Source organism: Carcharodon carcharias, chromosome 2 (genome assembly GCF_017639515.1).
Source record: "Carcharodon carcharias isolate sCarCar2 chromosome 2, sCarCar2.pri, whole genome shotgun sequence".
Lineage (NCBI taxonomy): Eukaryota > Metazoa > Chordata > Chondrichthyes > Lamniformes > Lamnidae > Carcharodon > Carcharodon carcharias.
This window is the reverse complement of record NC_054468.1, coordinates 88,650,400-88,671,790: the sequence shown is the minus strand read 5'-3', so window position 1 is coordinate 88,671,790 and position 21,391 is coordinate 88,650,400. Positions and strand designations below refer to the sequence as shown.

The window sequence follows — 21,391 nt, the reverse complement described above, 5'->3', positions numbered from 1 at the left end:
TGTACTAATTATTGTGAATGGAAAAGCTACTGAGCTCGGTTGTATTTAGCCGAGTTGAATTTTAAAAATGATTTCATGGGATGTGGGCTTCGCAGGCTAAGCCAGCATTTATTGCCCATCTCTGATTGCCCTTGAGAAGGTGGTAGTGAGCTGCTTTCTTGAACCACGTCCTGTAGGTACACCCACAGTGCTGGTAGGTAGGCAGTTCCAGGATTTTGACCCAGTGACAGTAAAGGAACGGTGATATATTTCCATGTCAGGATGGTGAGTGGCTTGGAGGGGAACTTACAGGTGGTGGTGTTCCCATATGCTTGATGTCCTTATTCTTTAAGGGTGTAGAGGCTGTGGATTTGGAAGGCATTGTCAAAGTAGCCATGACAAACTGTGAGGTATCTGTTGCCTACTGATGCTAATCCAACTCCCTCACACTATAACTCGGTAACCCATCTGCCCAGCACTCTGTACTGACGGTATCTCATGATGTTAATCCATTCCCTCACACAGTCACTCAGCAACTCCTCTCCCTAGTGCCCTGTGTTACTGACTGTATCTCTACTGGTCTTAATCCAGCTCCCTCACACTATCACTCAGTAACCCCTATCTGTATCAGCATTGATGTTAATCCAATTGATGTTAATTGGTGTCCATTGTCCCCTTTGCCTGTCCCTCTGGTCTATTACTCAGTGCTATGTGTATTTGCCAATTCTCTCAGCTGTGTAATAAATCGTACATGACTCACAATCTTTCCCACTGGGTCCTTGCGGGCAGATACAGCGGTAAGTCCCTCCATATTCAGTGCAGGAGGCCCCGTGCGGGCACTGATGGTGGGCATTACAGGGCTGGAGAACCTCTGTTGGTAAAGAAAGAGAAAACATTGTAAGTTGCGAGAATGTTACGTGCAGACAATGTACTGATTGACTTGTGGTCAAAAGTCTTTTTCTTTGTGTGCAAATTTTCCCATGAGGGACAGGTGGCATGGTACAGTCTAACTGAATGGAGTGTTCCACAGCATCATGTCCAGACCCATCCCCCACATCACTGGGGACAGACAGAACCTCAGCACGTAGTGACATTTTTGATGAATTTTTCCAGCCCTTTGACGGCGGGCTTGGAGGCAGTGGGTGAGTGGGGAGTGGGGAGGTTGTAGGGGGAGGGGTGGGGGGGGGGGGGGGGGGGGGGGGGTTGGTGGGGAGGCAGGAAAAGGGTGAGGGGTCATGTCAGCATGGCTCCCCCAATGCATTTCTGCCACTGGGGAAATTTCCCACAGGTGGACTGGGTGTATGATCGGCCCCAATCAGGGATGAATTAGCGGGCTTGCTGACATTTTGCCATTGCCCTGTGTGGAGGCTGCCTTCTCAGTGGTGACGGTCTCCTTGTGGCAGCCAGGCAGGCTGCTAGAGCTGGAGGCTCCAAATCCCAAAGAGGGGCCTGAGGGTATCGTAGGCCACACTCACGGTTCAAGTGATCCACGCAGAGGGATTTCCCCTCCTCTCCAAGGGTCCTAATGATTTTGCCCTTCATAATTTTTCATTTAAATACACACCTCCGAGGTTGCCTCCATGTTGAGGTGCCCTCACAGTTTCCAACCTTCCTCTGCAGCGCCCACCTCTCCCACTGGGGCTGTTGAGGCTGCAGAGCTGTTAGCTCTCTGACTGGGCTGGCATCATCGGGACCCCTCCCGCTGACCTTATTGGCCATGATGGTGGCCAATTAGCTGGCTGCCTCCAGGAAGATTGTGCCAGAAGGTGTGCCTCCAACAAGTACAGGCTCGAGACCCCCATTTGGTCTTGGTATCAGGGTCCTGAAGCCCATGAGAAAATCTAGCTCTCGGTCTTTGCATACCAAAGGGCTACACGCAGCTTGATACATCTGCACACAAATGTGGCCATCGGGCTAATAGTGACATTAAGGTATGTTTTTCCACCCTTTATCTGGAGATTTGAACAGCATGTCCCTGCGGACATGGTCCAGATCTCTAGTTAAGCAGGAAGATGTTTCTGGTGATTGTTGTGGCAGGGAGCAGGATATGGCCAAGATCTGTGGCACGTACAGCAACACCTAGGGCACCTCACACCTGACGACCAGATTCTTACCCACAATGGAGAGGGAGCATCACTCCCACATGTTCAATTTCTGTTTAACTCCAGCTAAATGGTCCTGATACACCACCACCTGGAAGTTCCCCTCCAAGCCACTCAACATCCTGACTTGGAAATATATCGCCGTTCCTTCACTGTTGCTGGGTCAAAATCTTGGAAATTCCTTCCTAACAGCATTGTAGGTGTACCTACACCACATGCACTGCAACGGTTCAAGAAGGCAGCTGACAACCACCTTCTCAAAGGCAATTAGGGGTGGGCAATAAATGCTGGCCTAGACAGCGATGCCCACATTCTGGAAATGAATATATAAAAAAAGCACTTCTCCAGAACCTTCAGGTAGTCTGACTCAACAGCAAAGGTGACAAAGGTCGATCAGCCCAGTTCCCAAAGATCATGGCCTAGCTTTTGCTGTGATCTACTCTGGCTCCTGAATGGTTGCAGATGCTTATTGACAGTCTGCGGATTGACAGTGGATCCAAGCAGAAGATGGCGATGTCATCCATGTACAGGGAGGCTTTGATGTGAGGGCCTCCGCTGCCTCGGATTGTCATCCCTATTGTGCCCACATCCTTCCTGATGGACTCGGCAAAAGATCCGATTGAGCACAGAAACAGGACTAGGGAGAGACCAGCCTTGCCTGACTTCAGATTTGATTGGAAAACATTCTGATTCCCACCCGTTGATTAAAATTGCACTACGGGTGTTCCTGTAGAGCAGTTGGGTTCAATTACAGATTCAAGGGGTTACTCAATGTAAATCCAATGAAAATAGCTGAAATTTCAAGATATACTCTGTGAGTAGCTTAAACAGCTGAACATACAATCTTATTAAAGGCAATCCTAGACTTCTCTTACCACATGTGAGTACAAGAAAAGGTTCACACATACCATTCTCACAGTCACGGCCTGTAAATCCTTCAGGACAGTCGCAGAGGTAGTCGCCATTATTCTCTTTGCACTTTCCCCCATTTTGACATGGACTTGACTGACAGACGCTTGGGACTGTGGGCCCACCTTTGGAGAAAGCATAAAGAAAAGTCACGCAACAGGATCTTCCAATTAGAACCAAATCCAACTGTATTATTCCAAGTGGTTTTGATAAGTGGACATGGGAAGGGACCACAAAACCAGGCCCCATTAACCAGCACAACTCAATCAGTACCACAACAGATGGGACAGCCTTAAAGGCACAGTAACATATTCTACATCTGTAAGCTGCTATCCTGTATCATATATACAAGATCTGCCACTGAATGAAATGTATACCATTCTCTCTAAAATACACAGGGACTGTTACTCAGTACAATGTACACAGCTGCGATTATACATCAGAGTATACACAGGGACTATTACTCATGACAATATACACAGTGGCTGTTATTCATCATAATATACAAAGGGACTGTTACTCAGCATATTATACACAGGGGCTGTTAATTACTATAATGCACATAGGGGGCTGTTATTCTCTATAATATATATTCAGGAGCTGTTATTTACTATAATTTGCACAGGGGGTGTTATCTATTATAACAAATACATGAGCTGTTATTAACTCTAATATACACAGGGCCTGTTATTTACTATAACGTACATAGGGGTTGTTATTTACTATATTATAGATAGGAGTGCTGTTATTAACTTTAATATACACAGGGCCTGTTATTAATTCTAAAATACACATGAGCTGTTCTTTAATATATGCAAGAGTTGTTACTCGCTATACACAGGGCTGTTATTCAATATAATACACAAAGGCTGTGTATTCACTATAACATACACTGGGGCTGTTATTCACAATAATATACACATAGCTGTTATTTTCTGTAATGTACACAAGAGCTATTGTTTACTATAATATACACAGGAGCTGTCATTTACTATAATTCACACAGCAGTTGTTATTTACTATAAAATACACAAGGGCTGTTATTTACTATAATATACACAGAAGCTGTTATTTACAACACTCAAGAAGCTTGATACCATCCAGGATATAGCAGCCTGCTTGACTATCACCCCTTCCACAAACATTCACTCCCTCCACCACCGGTGAACAGTGGCAGAAGTGTGTACCACCAACAAGATGCATTGCAGAACACCAAGGCTCCTTAGACAGCATCTTTCAAACCCACAGATGCTACCATCTAGAAGGACAAGGGCAGCAGCTACATTAGAACACCACCACCTGAAAGTTCCCCTCCAAGCCACTCACCATCCTGACTTGGAAATATATCACTGTTCCTTCACTGTCGTTGGCTCAAAATCCTGGAACTCCCTCCCTAACAGCACTGTAGGTGTACCTATGCCACAAGGACTGCAGCGGTTTATGAAGGCAGCTCACGACAACCCATTAGGGATGAGCAATAAATGCTGGCCTAGCCAGCGGTGAACACATCCCACGAATGAATAAAAACAATGCTACAAGGCTATACAATGGTGACATTTGGGTGGTGATGGTAATAGCAATCCATGCATATGTTCTAGAAGGGAGCAGCCCCTGTGTATATTTTAGTAAGTAACAGTATAGTATAGTGAGGTCTGGAGTCACATGTAGAGCAGACAAGGACGCCACATTTCCTTCTCTAAAGGACATCAGTGAACCAGATAGATTTTTACAACAATTGACAATGGTCGATTCCAGATTTTTATTGAAGTTAAATTCTACCATCTGCTGTGGTGGTGTTCACGCTCGAGTCCACCAGAGCATTACTCTAGGTCTCTGGATTACTAGCCCAATGACATTACCACTGCACCATCACCTCCCCCCAGTAACATGCAATAACAAGTAACAGCCTTTATGTATACTATTGGGGATAACATCCCTGTGCACAATATAGGAAATGACATTCCGGGTGTCAGTTGTTCAGAATAAAATCCTGATTGATAGTTTTTTGCATATGGATTTCTAAAAGGGAAATTGCATTTAACTAACTTGCTGGAGATTTTTGAAGAGGTAACATAAAAGGTTGATGAGGGTAATGCTGTTGATATGATGTACATAGACTTTCAAAAGGCATTTGACACAGTGTCACACAACAGGCTTGTGAGGAAAGTTATTGCCCATGGAATAAAAGGGACAGTAGCAATATGGATACAAAATTAGCTGAAAAATAGAAAGCAGAGAGGAATGGTCAATGGATATTTTTTGGGCTGGAGGAAAGTTTGCAGTGGAGTTCCCCAAGGGTTGGTATTGGGACCCTTGTTTTTCCTGATATATATTAATGATCTAGATCTTGGTGTGTAGGAGACAATTTCAAAGTTTGCGGATGATATGAAACTTGAGAATGTTGTGAACTGCGAGGAGGACAGTGTAAAGCTTCAAAAGAACATAGACAAGTGGTGGAATAGGCAGGTAGGTGGCAGATGAAATCCATTGCGGAGAAATATGAGATGATGCATTTTGGTGGGAAGAACATGGGAAGACAATGTAAAATAAGGGCTGAAATTTTGAAGGGGGTGCAGGAGCAGAAAGACTTGGGTATATATGTGCATAGTTCATTGAAGGTGGCAGGACAGATGGAGAGCAGTTGATAAAGCATATGGTATCCTGGGCTTTATTAGTAGGGGCATAGAGTACAAGAGCAGGGAGGTTATGATGAATTTATATAAGACACTCATTAGACCTCAGCTGGAATACTGTCTACAATTCTGGGCATTTAAAGGAAGGATGTGAATATATTGCAGAGAGTGCAGCAAAGGTTTACAAGAATAGGTTCCAGGGATGAGAAGCTTCAACTATGAGAATAGATTGGAGAGGTTGTGACCATTCTCCTTGTAGAGAAGAAGGCTAAGAGGAGATTTGATAGAGGTATTCAAAATCATAAAGGGACTGAATAGAAGGATCAAGAATGAGAGGACACAAATTTAAAGTGATTTGCAAAAGAAGCAAATGTGACATGAGGAAAAACTTTTTCACACAGCGAGCGGTTCAGGTCTGGAATGCACTGCCTGGAAGTGTGATGGAGGCAGGTGCAGTCGAGGCATTCAAGACGGCCTAGATTATTAGTTGAATAGAAACAATGTGCAGGGCTACGGGAAAAAGGCAGGGCAATGGCACCAGGTCATAATGTTCATTTGGAGAGCCATTACAGACACGATGGGCTGAATGGCCTCCTTCTGTGCCATTAAAATTCTATGATTCTGTGATTAATGGGCAGAACATTGACTGTTACAGGCTTCCCTGTTGTGACAAGATATTGGGCGGAACTTTCTGTGCCCGCTGGTGCCAAGCATATTCGGTGGCATGAGTGGACAATATGGCATGAAGGCCAAAAATTGGTTTCACGATGTTGTCATGAGCAGATGTTAATGCATATAATGTTATCGGAAATTATTTTTAAATTGGGCTTGTAATGGGGTCTGTGTGTGGCTTAATTGGATTAAAATCAGCTAGTCTTGGGTGCTTTGATGTATAGTAGTTTGAGGTGTTAAGTAGATAAATGTAAGTTGAGGAGGTAAAGAGTACATTTGCATTTGTTGAATGAACCATTCAAAAGGGAGTAAAATCTTGCACCTAGCCAGGAGACACCAAGCAATGCGTTTATATTACTAATAGAGTTGGTGCTATGAAAGGGATTTTATTGTTAGAAGCGATGGAGTTCAAAGACCTAGTGAGACAATGAGAATTTACATTCAAAGGGAAAGCTAGGTATAAACAGAAATGAGTTTTGTATGTGCAGGTCAGAGGCTTGTAAGATCTAAGCAGCTTGTAAGCCCAAAAACTGTCTGCAAAGGAACCAAATTGCAAGGGACCTTATTTCGAATTCATGAGATAAAATGTGCTTTGCCTGGTGTCTGTTTAAAGTCTATGGGTTATTGTTGCCTTGGTGTGATTAATTTGGGGATTTGTTTAAAAGTTATTATCTTAGTAATTTGTAGATGTGTATGTGTTTAATTTCTTGTTTAATTTAGTTTATATAAAAAACCTTGAGGCTTAGTGGTTCAATTTCTGAATTCAGAACTACATCTCAAACATACAAATTAAAATATAGGTTATAACAGTTGTTCAAGTTTCCCTCTGGGATTTAAACAACTCAGCCTTTACCAACTACTGTGTCATAACAATGTGTGAAACCAGTTTGCAATTGTCCGCTCTACCCGAGAATGGTGGGCCACGTTTCCCGCCGTCCGAAGTCGGGAACTTCATTGTAATACATCTGCATATCATTATAAGCCCAGCTTGCCGGAAACATTCCCCCAATTCTGGATCATACGAGAATATTGCAGTGCAATGTTTCACAATTGCACATAAGCAATGTACACCTGGTGAGATGCACTTCACTCGGGACTTGGAGATTTCTTTTTCTACCTTGCTTCAGGCAACGCTCGCAGTCATCAGCATCAAGGTTCACAGGCAGCACCACATCATTTTTAGGGGGGCTCTGGGTCAGTCACTACCTACCAGACCAGCCATAAGGTGTGGGTGGCTTTTCAATGGCTGCAGGGCTATGGTTTGCTTGGCGAAGGGGGAGAAGTGGCCTCAGGCAAGGGGAGAGGCTGCAGGGTAAGGGCTGTACTGGGGAAGGGGGGTATCCCAGGGTGTGAGTGGGGGCACATGTTGATCTGTGCAAATGGCCTCAAGAGGGTGAGGGCCGAGGAGGCAGTCTCCAGAGGAGATCAGGCCAGAAAGGAGATGTGAGGGTGAGTGTGAAAGAGTGAGTGGCGATGTCTCTTGAGCTGGCAGTGAGTGAGATGCCAGTGAATGTGTGATGTGTTTGTGTGTATGAGTTTAGATGGTTGCCATACCCTGGCTGCACTAATGAGATCATTCATCCTCTATCTGCATTGGATGGCCAACCTCTTATGTGCAGCATTGGCACTGATCACCACTGCCATTGCCTCCCAAGCCAGTGTGGTAATATACTTGCCCCTCCTGTGGCCAGAGCAGGGGTAGAGGACATCATGGCAGGCCTCCACAGGATCCAAAAGTCGCTTGAGGGACATGTCACTAAACCCGATGGCTGCAGTCTTCTTGCCTTTCAAGGCCATGTCTTCTTTGCAGCTATCCTGGGTTGGAAGCACTGAGAGGTGTGCGTGCGGCTGCACTTTAAACATGGTACCTGGCGTGAGGAACTGGTGAGGTGACAGCGTGGTGGGCGATTCGGAACCCACCCGCCATTGAAATGGCACGTTTCCTGGGAATGCATGATTAATGAGGTGGGATTGGGATGATACGGCATGAGAAGCCAGTGGGTAAAATGTACTTTTTCCTGCCCGCTACTGCACTTAGTGCAAACCTGGGATGATTCCGCCCAATGCTTTCATTGATGCTTTTGTAATGTCAGGAGCAGCTAGCTCTGCAGAGGAACATAGGAACAGAAAGATAATGAAAAGACCTTCCTTTTTGCCTGGTAGTTCAATGATAAAGTCATTGATTAATCACACCAATCAATATCTATTGTTTTACAACAAATCCAGGTATCAGGTAGATAAACCTCCAGAGCTTTGAGGACTACAGGTTCAAAGTCACCCATTCCTCCCAAGCTTGATACATGTCATGTCTCAAATTACTCAAGTACTCCATCCCAAAATGTTATTTTCTAAACTGTATTTGAATTAATTAGTGCTGCTAGTGCCTGCTGTCTCCTGCAGAAACCTGTTTCACAATCTACCATTCACTCCCTGAAATAATAGGCTCAATTTTAACTAGGAAGAGTGCCTGGGTTTGGGTTCAAAGGCAATTGTTAAAAATGTCAGTGCCTCGGGATGCCAACTCTAATCCGCCGACATTTACATCTGAGTGTGTTAGGCTGCATGCGGGTAACCTTCTCAGGTGAGGCGGGTTCTCAGTTATTAGATTTTAATTGCTTGATTAGAGCAACATTAACACACATTATTGACCTTGATGTTGGGTGCAGGGGTTTCCCAGGCTTCCTGAAAATTGTCAGTGAAAGCAAAGTGAGTGCACAGCAGCAGTTGAAGGGCTAAACAGGGAAATAAGCTAATAAACACTCAACTGTTTACTGATCTGCTTGTGGGAAAAGGTTTGTTCATGGTACTTTTGAAGCGAGTTTGGACGGAATCGTGTTGAAGTGTCAGGGGTCTCACCTGCAGGCCCGAGAACTGGCGAGAGATTTGCGCTATCTCATTTCAGGAAGGTCCACTGTGCCACAAGCCATCAGGCAGTGGCAAGGCCACAGGTGGGCCTTCTCCCAAAATTAAGGCCCCGGGGGCAGAACTCTTGCCTCCCAAGAGCAGCCGGTCAATAAGAGGTTGGCAGCTCCTGTGCTCAGTAACACCACTGAAGAGGCCATGGCTACTGCCGGAAGGACAGGGACTGGTGTCCCAGGATCGCAACCCCAGGCCACAGGTAAGCAATCTGGGCGGGGGTTATTTCGTGGGCTGGAGACGGCAGGGAGAAGGATGCAGGAGGGTTGGCAGCAACAGCCAGGGTGGCTCTCAGCAGGTCTAACCGCCCCCCCTTTCCAGATGCCCATTCTCTCGATCGGGCACAGAGTGCCTTTGATTGAGGGACACCACCCACTCTGGAGGTGACAAGCACTTGCACAGTTTTACATGTCGAGCACACCGCGCCGCAACAGGCCTGAATGCAACTGGATTGTACCACACTGCTATCACCTACCAAGCCAGTGTGGTAATGTTGCTGCCTCTCCTGTGGCCTGAGCTGGGGTAGGGGACATCATGGCAGGCCTCCATAGTATCCAAAAGTCGCCCGAGGGACACGTCACTAAACACAGCCGCTGGCGTGGGAAAGGGCCCTCAAGTGGTCATTAATTGGCCACTTAAGGGCCTCAATTGGCGGCTGGGAGGGAAAGTCAACCATGGGCCTTGCTGCCAGGACTTACTTTGGGCAGAGGCGAAAAATTGGTGGGGTTCCAGTACATCACGTGTAAATGCCCATCCCATATCCAAGCTCGCCACCAGCCAGGGCACAAGGTTCATCTCTTTATTTTTCAAACTTTGAAGTCTGGTCTTTTTTTAAAAATTCATTCATGGAATCTGGGCATTGCTGGCTAGGCCAGCATTTTTTGCCCATCCCTAATTGCTCTTGAGGTGATGGTGAACCGCCTTCTGGAATCACTGCGGTCCGTGTAGTGTAGGTACACCCACAATGCTATTCGGGAGGGAGTTCCAGGATTTTGACCCAGCGACAGTGAAGGAACAGCGATATATTTCCAAGTCAGGATGGTGAGTGGCTTGGAGGGGAACTTCCAAGTGGTGGTGTTTCCATGTATCTGCTGCCCTTGTCCTTCCAGAAGGTAGTGGTCATGGGTTTGGGAGGTGCTGTCTAAGGAGCCCTGGTGAGTTCCTGCAGTGCATCTTGTAGGTGATACATACAGCTGCCACTGTGCGTTAAGTGAGGGAGTTAATGTTTGTGGAAGCGGTGCCAATCAAGCAGGTTGCTTTGTCCTGGATGGTGTCAAGCTTCTTGAGTGTTGGAGCTGCATGCATTCAGGCAAGTAGTGAGTGTTCCATCACACTCCTGACTTGTGCCTTGTAGATGGTGGACAGGCTTTGGAAGTCAGGAGGTGAGTTATTCGCTGCAGGATTCCTAGCCTCGAACTTGCTCTTATAGCCACAGTATTTATATGGTTGATCCAGTACAATTTCTGGTCAATGGTAACCCCTAGGATGTTGATAGTGGGGGAATTCAGTGATGATAATGCCAATGAACATCAAAGGGCGATGGTTAGATTCTCTAATAGGTCAATTACGTCAGGAAAGGTGCTGCTTAGCCTGCCCTAGATTGGACCTCAGGTGAGGACCATGCAGCAGCCTGCTGCTCACATGTCTGTCGCTGAAGAGAGGACCAATAGAGAGGAGAGCAATAGAGAGGGGAGCAACGGAGAGGGGACCGACAGTGAGGGGGCCAATAGAGAGCAGGCCAACAGAGAGCGGGCCAACAGAGAGGGGAGCAATAGAGAGGGGGGCAATAGAGAGGGGGGCAATAGAGAGGGGACCAACAGAGAGGGGGCCAATAGAGAGGGGACCAGCAGAGCAGAGACAATAGAGAGGGACCAACAGAGAAGGGACCAATAGAGAAGGGTCCAGCAGAGAAGGGAGTAACAGAGAGAGAGGTAGTTCATTAGAGACACTACTAATGAAACAAGGTCTACAGACAGAAGCTGAGTTTCCTTGAAATGTTTCAACATCAGCATTTAAGGAGGTTCAGACTGTCATGCAGGTGGTGACTGACATCTGCTGCCTCCTGGACCTGGTTGCCATTCATTACCAGTTTCTGGCAAGGTCACTGGCACCCTCAACTTTTTCGCCTCCGGAGGGTTCCAGGGCTCTGCTGTAGCCATATCCAGGGTCTCCCAGTTGGACACCCACCAATGTATAAAACAGGTGACCAATGGGTTGTCCGTCAGGACTGGCAGTTATGTGACCTTTTCCAGCAATGATGCCAGTCAGAATGAGCTCGACCTAACGTCCCTGACTGGCTTTCCACAGGTGCAGGGCAGCATCGGTGCAGGGCAGCATCGACTGCACACATGTGGCAGTTCGGATGCAACCAGATCAACCAGGAGTATTCATCAAATGCAAGGGTTTCCACTCCATCAATGTGCAGCTGGTGGGCAACTACCAAAAGATCTTTATGTAGGTGTGTTCAAGATTCCTGAAGAGCTGCTGTGATGCTGTTGTCCTGCGACAGTCCAAACCTTCTGGCATTGTTCAACCTGCAACTAGATTTAAGGGGTAGTTGCTCTGTGGCAAGTGATATTGACTACAAACTTGGCACATGATGCCTATCAGAATCCTGATCACTGAAGCCCAACACTATAACAGTGAATTCCATATCACTATCAGATGTTTTCTCTTACCTGTTTCGCAGTGTTTTCCTGTATATGACTGAGGACACAGACATGTGTAATTATTGAGCAGGTCGATACACTCGCCTCCATTCAGGCATGGGCTGGAGTCACACTTGTTAGTTTCTAGCATAGAGAAAACAGCATCGTAAGGACCTGAATCTCAACAGCAAGATCCCCTTGCACTAAAACTACACCATAAATATACATATTCATGACAAATGTCTGTGCTGTGCGCCAGCAAATTCACTTGGGCCCCCACCCCCACTATATTATAATGTCTAGTTGGAAGAGAAATATCTCAGAGTGGTTCTTGGGACAACTGGAATTAACTTTGAGAGAGAGAAAGTCTCACATGTCTACTTCATGGTCAATGAAACTGAGAGCTGGTGTTACCAGGGACAAGGTAGTCCTAGAAACGGAGTATGTTTCCACAGAGCTACACTGTCCTTCAGACACTCCCAAGGCAGGTACAAAATGAGTTAGATACAGACTGAAGGTCCCTCCCGCTACACTGTCCCTCAAAAGTCCCAAAGGCAGGAATAATGAGAGTGAGGCACAGAGTAAATCTCCCTCTATGCTGTCCCAACAAACAGTCTGAGTGGAGCCACAACGTGGGTCAGATACACAGTAAAGTTCTCTTTGCACTGGCCCATTAAACACTCGCAGGGCAGGCACAGTGTGGCTTAGATACAAAGTAAAGAATCGTTTACACTCTCCCATTGAACACTCCTAGGTTAGGGTCAACGTGGGCTAGATATCAGGTAAAATTCCCTCTACACTGTCCCATCAAACCCTCTCAGGGCGGTTATAGCATGGGTTGGATACAGCATACTGCTCCCTCTATAGTGTCCCATCAAAATATTCTTTGGACCAGGGACAGCATGCGTTAGATACAGAATAAAGCTCCCTCTATGTTTTCCCATCGAGCATTCCCAGCAAAGTTACAGCATAGGCTAAATACAGAATAAAGCTCTCTCTACACTATCCCACCAAACACTCCCAGAGCAAGTACATCATGGGCCAATACAGAATAAAAAATCCTCTGCATTGTCCCATCAAACACTTCCTGGGCTGGTATAATACTTGGTAGATACAGAATAATGCTACTTCTACAATGTCCCATCAAACATTTTCCAAGCAGGTACAGCATGGGTTACATACAGAGTGCAGTTCCCTCTGCACTGTCCTCTCAGATCTTTCCTAAAATTAAATTCAGGACTTGGCTTTGACAGCAAATGGACTTTGCTTCAGCTCTGAGCAGAGTATCTTTCATTGCACAATGCAGTTTGCATCCCTCCTAAATGCTTCTAACACTCAGATCCATATCAATATCAAAACAATTTAAGGGACTGGCAAGTGCCTTTTGGCTCAGCTGTGGAAAGCTTGAAATATTCCTTTGCAAGGAAACAGTGGATGAGAGACTTGCAGTAAAAATTACATTGACAGATAAAAAAAAAACACAGAGCACGTGAGAAAGAAATAAATGGAGAAACTGACAGTGAGAAAGAGAGAGAGAGAGAGAGATGGGGAGCTTGGGTAACTTTCACCTTCGCCACCTGGGCTGTGACTTATGGAACCAACTGATGTTCATCTCTTTGGTTTCAATGGAGGGGAGGTTTGGTGGGTTTTACATTGAATGAGAAATCTGTTCTGTCTGGTCATTGCCTGGGGTGAGGATGTTAAGAATTACCCTTCCACAATTTTGTGACGACAAAGCAAATAGGCACACAAAAAAAAAACAAATGAAAGATTGAGCCTGAGAGAGACAATGAGATAAAGCCACTGACAGAGAGAAAGGGAGAGGGAGATCAAAGAGAAGTGTCAGCTATGGCTCATTGGAAGTACTCTTGTCTCTAAGTCAGATGATTCTGGGATCAACTTCTACTCCAGATACTTAGATTGTCACACTTGTGTGGTATGGAGGGATGCTGCACTGTAGGTGGTAAAAATGATCAGATGTTAAACTAAAATCCTGTGGACGCTAAAAAAAAAATCACAATGGTCGGTATTTGAAGAAAAGCAGGAAAGTTTTCCCTGGTTAGCTGTCTAATATTTATCACATATACAATCTGATCTCTCATTGTCACATTTCTGTTTGTGGAGCTTGCTATGCTCAAATTGGCTGCTGCATGTCCTACTTTAATCATTGACAATACTTCAAAAGTTCTTCATTGGCTGTAAAATGCTTTGAGATGTTCTGAGATCGTGACAGGCACAAGAGAAATATAAGCATTTTTGTTCTTTCAAGATGCAGAGCCACTGAAAGAGAATTGGCAATGAGAACAGATAGAAAATAACTGAGAATAGAAATCTTGACAAAGAAGGAAAGGGGGAGAGAAGCTTACCATTTTCACAGTTATCCCCAGTGTAGCCCTTCCGACAGATACACATTGCAGTTCCATTGTCTGTGTCACACACACCGCCATTTAGACACTCTTTCGTTTTACATAAGGACTCAGCTGTAATTGGAAATCATAACAGTAGTTAAAGCAATTGCACCTCACTGCAGAAAGCAAGTCATCCTAGCCAACGCTGAGTGCAACTTCAGTTTTACTCTGCAATGGACTTACACATCTCAGTGTTACATGATCCATTCCTTCGTTAATTTGCCCCATCTCAATATTATCCTATGACCAAACTCTGCATTACTCTCTCCTGTTTGGATCCATCTAATGACATTACTCTACGATACTGTGATCCACCTAAATGTTATTCTGATCCCTCCTTCGTATTACTTTCTAGCACTCTGGCCCTACTCACAGTTCTGCTGTCTAACCCTCTGCTTGGGGTAACACTCTGTACTCTGTGATCCCATTCTCACTGTTATTCTGTAAATCTGTCCTCAGTGTTACTCTATGACCCTTATCCTCAGTGTTACCCTGTGACCCTTATCCTCGGTGTTACTCTGTGACCCCTGACTTCAGTGTTACTCTGTGACCTCTGACTTCGGTGTTACTCTGTGACCCCTGACTTCAGTGTTACCCTGTGACCCTTATCCTCGGTGTTACTCTGTGACCCCTGACTTCAGTGTTACTCTGTGACCTCTGACTTCGGTGTTACTCTGTGACCCCTGACTTCAGTGTTACTCTGTGACCCCGTCCTCAGTGATACTCCATGGCTCCTATCCTCAGTGTTACTCTGTGTGTCCATCCTCAGTGTTACCCTGTGACTGCCATCCTCAGTGTTACCCTGTGACCGCCATCCTCAGTGTTACTCTGTGACCCCGTCCTCAGTGTTACTCTGTGACCCCGTCCTCAGTGTTACTCTGTGACCCCCATCTTCAGTGTTACTCTGTAATACTCACCAATTTTGCAGTGCTTCCCAATAAACCCAAGTACACACGCGCAGCTGTACGTATCAATCCCATCGATACAGGTGGCTCCGTTCTGACATTCATTCAGCACACAGTCATCAATGTCTGGACAATAGAGAGAACAAGGATGAGGCATGCATGTATTCTTTAACAATGTTTACCCTGGAGACAGTGGGAGGGGGGGTTGGTGGGGGGGGGGGTGGGGGGTGGGGGGTTGGGGGGGGTGCAAACTTATCTCTTTCACAATTAAAATAAAGCCGTGAATATTTTTGTAGTGAGTGGGACGTTTGATGCTCCACAACCATCAAAGGCCAAATTATTAATCACAGCTGTATCCCCACCACTTATGGTAGGCAGGAGGAAATTGGAGGCAGTGTCTCTGTTGACCACATTTACAGACAATCTAGCAGCCTGCCTCTTAAATTAGTGAGGATACGACACCTGACAGAAGAGGGGCAGGAGGGGAGAAAGACGGGGGAAAACCAACAAGAGAATTAACAACCAAAAGGCCCAACTTGATCATTTCCTCCACTTTCTCTCTGTTTTCGCTTCTGTACAGCCGCCATTGAGCTGGAGGTTGGACAAACAAGCTCCAGTATTGTAGCCACTATGAGTAACTTGCACTTATATATCAGCTTTAACACACAAAAAATGTCCCATTGCCCTTCCCAAAGACAGCATTAACTTATTGACACCAAGTCAAAGATTCAAAGAAGGCGGCATTAGAAGGGGTGGTCCAAAAGCTTGGTCAAATAGATGGAATTTAAAACAGCTTTGAAAGAAGGAGAGGCGAGTGTAGAGGCAGAAGGGTATCTCCAGACTGTAGGCTCAAGATGGCTGAAGGCACATCCACCACTGGTTGAGTGAAAGTGGAAGGAGGATGCATAACTTTCCTGGATCAGAGTGTCAGAGAGTTCAAGGTGGAGGATGGAGGGCTGAAGGAAGTAGGCAAGGCAGCGAACAAGGGTGATAAATGAGAATGGGAACAGGGTAGGACATGGTCAGCAAAGTGTCAGATAGGCTGTTATTTATGGAAGATGGGACCAGGGGATCATTAAAATGGGTGAATTTGTAGGTGGCAAAGGCATTGATGAGGGTTTCAATCGCAGATGAGATAGAAATAGGTGATGTTGTAGATGTGGAAGTAGATGGAGCTGAAATGGGATTGGAAGCTCAGGGTTGAATTGGAAGCTGAGTTTGTGAACAGGCTGGTTCAGCCTGAGACAGTGACTTGGGAGAAGGATGGCCATGAGCTTGTTGAAGAAAGAAGGTGGCTCTGGAATTTCCAATATTTGGTTGGAGAAAACAGCAGCTCATCGTTAGTAAGCAGTCTGCCAACACAGAGGTAGTAGAGGGTTCAGCGATGCATCTGGTTTGTCCCCGGCAGTTGTGTTGAGATGGAGTGATTAGAGAATGGAATGGTTATCAATATACCATGTAGCAACATTGAAGGCACTGCCCACATCCTATCACTGGGTGGTGTAATTATGGCTAGACTCAACATGCTGCCATCCTTCCCAATCCTTCCTTTCAACTGAATCAATGCCCATCTCTGCATACAGCTCAATAATTTCATGGGGCATTTGGATGTTAACTGTGCCCATGACTGGCATTTGACAGACACTGGCTGAAAGGAAAGCTCTATCAATGTCAATGAAGGGGGTTTAACTCTAGAATGACAGGTCTCTTTCTTTAAAAAAAGACAACTGACCGACCCCTCTTCAGAGATTAAAACAGTAAAACTCACTCCCTTTAAAATGGGTACCAACAAGAGCAGCAGTTTATTGGCACGATGGATGCTGCAATCATTGTTAAACCCTTGGATGTGAATCAACTGGTATTCAAAAGGATAATTGCCCCTCTAAGTGAGGTATCAGCATTTGAGTCTCACTGTAACTGCAGGAGAACCCATGCATTCTTAAACAGAGTTGTGCTCAACTTTTAAACTGACACTAGGCACAGTGTGGTCAGTGTTAGACAAACTAGAGGAATATAAAACCAATCAGAACCTGTTTCACAGAGCATTCCTGTAAACCCAGCAGGGCACTGACAAGTGAAGGCATTCTGTCCATCTCTGCAAGTCCCCCCATTGCGACAAGGATACGAGGAGCATTCATCGACATCTGGAAAACAAGATGAGAAGTCAGGGGACCATTGTCTGTTGTGCAGCCCATTCACTGCATCAGTAAGTGAACACTGACTTAGTGCAGCAACACAGCTGCCATAGCGACCCCTATCCAAGGATTTGGTGCAGGTCAGATTCCCTCATATGACAAACACAATCAGCTCCGCCTCCCACCAAAACAAATGCTAAACTCATCCCCATCTCATCTCCCCACACCATACCCACCCCCATCTCCCCATCTCAACACCCCCCACATCCCCCATCTCATTTCCCCACCTCGCCCATCATATCTTCCCCACATCACCACCTAATCCCCCCCAATTCCCCATCACACCCACTGCCTCCCCATGTCAACCCCCCAATTCTCCATCTCACCTCCCCACCTCCCCCATCTCACCTCCCCACCTCCCCCATCTCATCCCCCCACCTCATCCCTCCACCTCTCCATCTCATTTCCCCCACCTCTTCATCTCATCCCCTCACACCTCCCTATCTCATCTCGCCCCAACCTCTCCCATCTCATCCTTCCACCTCCCCACCTCATCCCTCCACCTCCCCATCTCATTTCCCCCACCTCTTCATCTCATCCCCCCACACCTCCCTATCTCATCTCGCCCCAACCTTTCCCATCTCATCCTTCCACCTCCCCACCTCATCCCTCCAGCCCCCCATCTCAACCCCTCACCCCCACCTCTCACCCCCCCAGGCCCCATCTCATCCTCCCAGCCCCCATCTCATCCCCTCACCCCCACATCTCTTCTCCCATCTTCCCACCTGATCCCCCCTTACCCCATCTCATCCCCCCAACTCCCCATCTCATTTCCCCTCCACCACCCACATCTCACCCCCCAACCTTCCAACCTCACCCCCCAATCTCATCCCCCCACCTCCCAAATCTCGCCCCCCACCTCCTACATCTCACCCCCCCAACCTCCGCAACTCACCCCCCACCTCCCCCATTTCATCTCCCCAACCCCCATCCCATCCTCCCCACCCCTATCTCATACCCCCTCCTCCATCTCATCCCCCCACCTCCCCATCTCACCCCATGACTTGACCATCTAAGCCCACTCACTTCCCCACCTCATCCCCTCCACCTCCCCATCTCATCCTTCCCACCTCCCATCTCATTCTCCCCACCCCGTCTCATCCTCCCCACCCCCGTCTCATCCTCCCCACCCCCGTCTCATCCTCTCCACCCCCATCTCCTGTACCTCCATCATCTCACTCCCCAAACTCCCCATCTCACCCCCCACTTCTCCATCTCATCTCCCCAACCCCCAGATCATCCTCCCCACCCCCATAAGACCATAAGACATAGGAGCAGAAATTAGGCCATTTGGCCCATCAAGTCTGCTCCGCCATTCAATCATGGTTTAAAGTTTCTCAACCCCATTCTCCAGCCTTCTCCCCGTAACCTTTGATCCCCTTACCAATCAAGAACCTATCTATCTCGGTCTTAAATACACTCAATGACCTGGCTTCCACTGCCTTCTGTGGCAATGAATTCCATAGATTCACCACTCTCTGGCTAAAGAAGTTTCTCCTCATCTCTGTTCTAAAAGGTCTTCCCTTTACTCTGAGGCTGTGCCCTCGGGTCCTAGTCTCTCCTACTAATGGAAACATCTTCCCCATGTCCACTCTATCCAGGCCTTTCAGTATTCTTAAGTTTCAATCAGATCCCCCCTCATCCTTCTAAACTCCATCAAGTATAGACCCAGAAACCTCAAATGTTCCTCATATGTTAAGCCTTTCATTCCTGGGATCATTCTCATGAACCTCCTCTGGAACCTCTCCAGGGCCAGCACATCCTTCCTGAGATACGGGGCCCAAAATTGCTCAAAATATTCGAAATGTGGTCTGACCAGAGCCTTATAAAGCCTCAGCAGCACATCCCTGCTTTTATATTCTAGTCCTCTCGAAATAAATGCCAACATTGCATTTGCCTTCCTAACTACCGATTCAACCTGCAAGCTAACCTTAAGAGAATCCTGGACTAGGACACCCAAGTCCCTTTGCACTCCAGATTTCTGAATTCTCTCCCCATTTAGAAAATCGTCTACGCCTCTATTCTTCCTACCAAAGTGCATGAACTCACACTTCCCCACATTGTATTCCATCTGCCACTTCTTTGCCCATTCTCCTAACCTGTCCAAATCATTCTGCCACATCCCCGCCTCCTCAATACTACCTGTCCCTCCACCTAACTTTGTATCATCTGCAAACTTAGCCAGGATGCCCTCAGTTCCTTCATCTAGATCATTAATGTATAAAGTGAAAAGTTGTGGTCCCAACACTGACCCCTGCGGAACTCCACTAGTCATCAGCCACCATCCTGAGAAGGACCCCCTTATCCCCACTCTCTGCCTCCTGCCAGACAGCCAATCTTCTATTCATGCTAGTACCTTGCCTCTAACACCATGGGCTCTTATCTTACTGAGCAGCCTCCTGTGCGGCACCTTGTCAAAGGCCTTCTGGAAGTCCAAGCAGATAACATTCATTGGCTCTCCTTTGTCTAACCTACTCGTTACCTCCTCAAAGAATTCTAACAGATTTGTCAGGCATGACCTCCCCTTGATGAAACCATGCTGATTTTGCCCGATTTTACCATGCACTTCCAAGTATTCTGAAACCTCATCCTTAATAATGGACCCTAAAATCTTACCAATGACCGAGGTCAGGCTAATCGGCCTGTAATTTCCCGTCTTTTGCCTCACTCCCTTCTTAAACAGGGGGGTTCCATTAGCGATTTTCCAGTCCTCTGGGACCCTCCCTGACTCCAGTGATTCCTGAAAGATCACTACTAACGCCTCCACTATCTCCTCAGCTATCTCCTTCAGAACTCTGGGGTGTAATCCATCTGGTCCAGGTGATGTATCCACCTTCAGACCTTTCAATTTTCCGAGCACCTTCTCCTTGGTAATGGCCACCATACTCACCTCTGCCCCCCCGACTGTCTTGAACTTTGGGGATGTTACTCGTGTCTTCCACCGTGAAGACTGACACAAAGTACCTATTCAGTTCCTCCGCCATTTCTTTGTTCCCCACTACTACTTATCCAGCGTCATTTTCCAGCAGCCCAATGTCCAGTTTTGCCTCTCTCTTACCCTTTATATATCGAAAAAAAAACTCTTGCAATCTTCTTTTATTTTACTGGCTAGTTTACCCTCATATTTAATCTTCTTCTCCTTATTTCTTTTTTAGTTTCATCTCATACCCCCACCTCCACCTCACCCTCCACCTCCCCACCTCATTCCCCCATCTCCCCATCTCATCCTTCCCACCTCCCATCTCATTCTCCCCAACCCCGTCTCATCCGCCACACCCCCATCTCATCCCCCACATCTCTACATCTCATCCCCTCACCTCCCATCTCATTCCCCCCACCTCCCTCATCTCACCCCTTCACCTCCCATCTCATTCCCCCCACCTCCTTCATCTCACCCACCCACCTCCCAATCTCTGCCCCCACCTCACCATCTCATCCTCCCCATCCCCCCATATCATACTCTGTACCTCATCTTATCCCCCGATCTCATCCTCCCCACCCCATCACATGCACCCCACGCCCATGTCATCCCCAACCTCCCCGGCTCATCCCCCCACCTCATCCACCCCACCTCCCCATCTCATCCACCCCAACCCCCATATCATACCCCATCCCCCATCTTATTCCCTCCGCCTCCCCATGTCATTCTCCCCACCCCCCCATATCATACCCCACCTCCCCATATCATCCCCCCACCTCCCACATCTCACCCCCCCACCTCCCAATCTCACCCCCAACCTCCCCATCTCACCCTCCACCTCCCCATCTCATCCTCCCCACCCCCATCCCATCTTCGCCACCCACCTCATACCTACTACTCCATCTCATCCCCCCACCTCCCACATCACCTCCACCTCCCCATTTCACCCCCTCCTTACCCCCTCATCTCAACACCCCCACCTGCCCATTTCACCCACCCAACTCAACCCCTCACCTCAGCCCTCCGCCTCCCCATCTCACTCCACGACCTGCCCATCTAATTCCCCCTCACCTCCCCACCTCATCCCCCCACCTCCCCATCTCA

At 47.0% G+C, this 21,391-nt stretch overlaps 1 protein-coding gene across 2 annotated transcripts in view; it reads right to left on the bottom strand.

Annotated features, from left to right (window-relative positions):
* Positions 1 to 21,391, bottom strand: part of sned1 (sushi, nidogen and EGF-like domains 1) — a 229,237-nt gene that overhangs the window by 95,072 nt on the left and 112,774 nt on the right. For both annotated transcript variants that reach the window (XM_041181506.1, XM_041181515.1), the window contains exons 6-11: positions 17,203 to 17,316; positions 15,185 to 15,298; positions 14,226 to 14,339; positions 11,890 to 12,003; positions 2,990 to 3,115; positions 740 to 850 (exon numbers count right to left, since the gene is read on the bottom strand). In XM_041181506.1, coding sequence (XP_041037440.1) covers positions 740 to 850; positions 2,990 to 3,115; positions 11,890 to 12,003; positions 14,226 to 14,339; positions 15,185 to 15,298; positions 17,203 to 17,316 — 693 coding nt within the window. The remainder of the gene's footprint in view (positions 1 to 739; positions 851 to 2,989; positions 3,116 to 11,889; positions 12,004 to 14,225; positions 14,340 to 15,184; positions 15,299 to 17,202; positions 17,317 to 21,391) is intronic.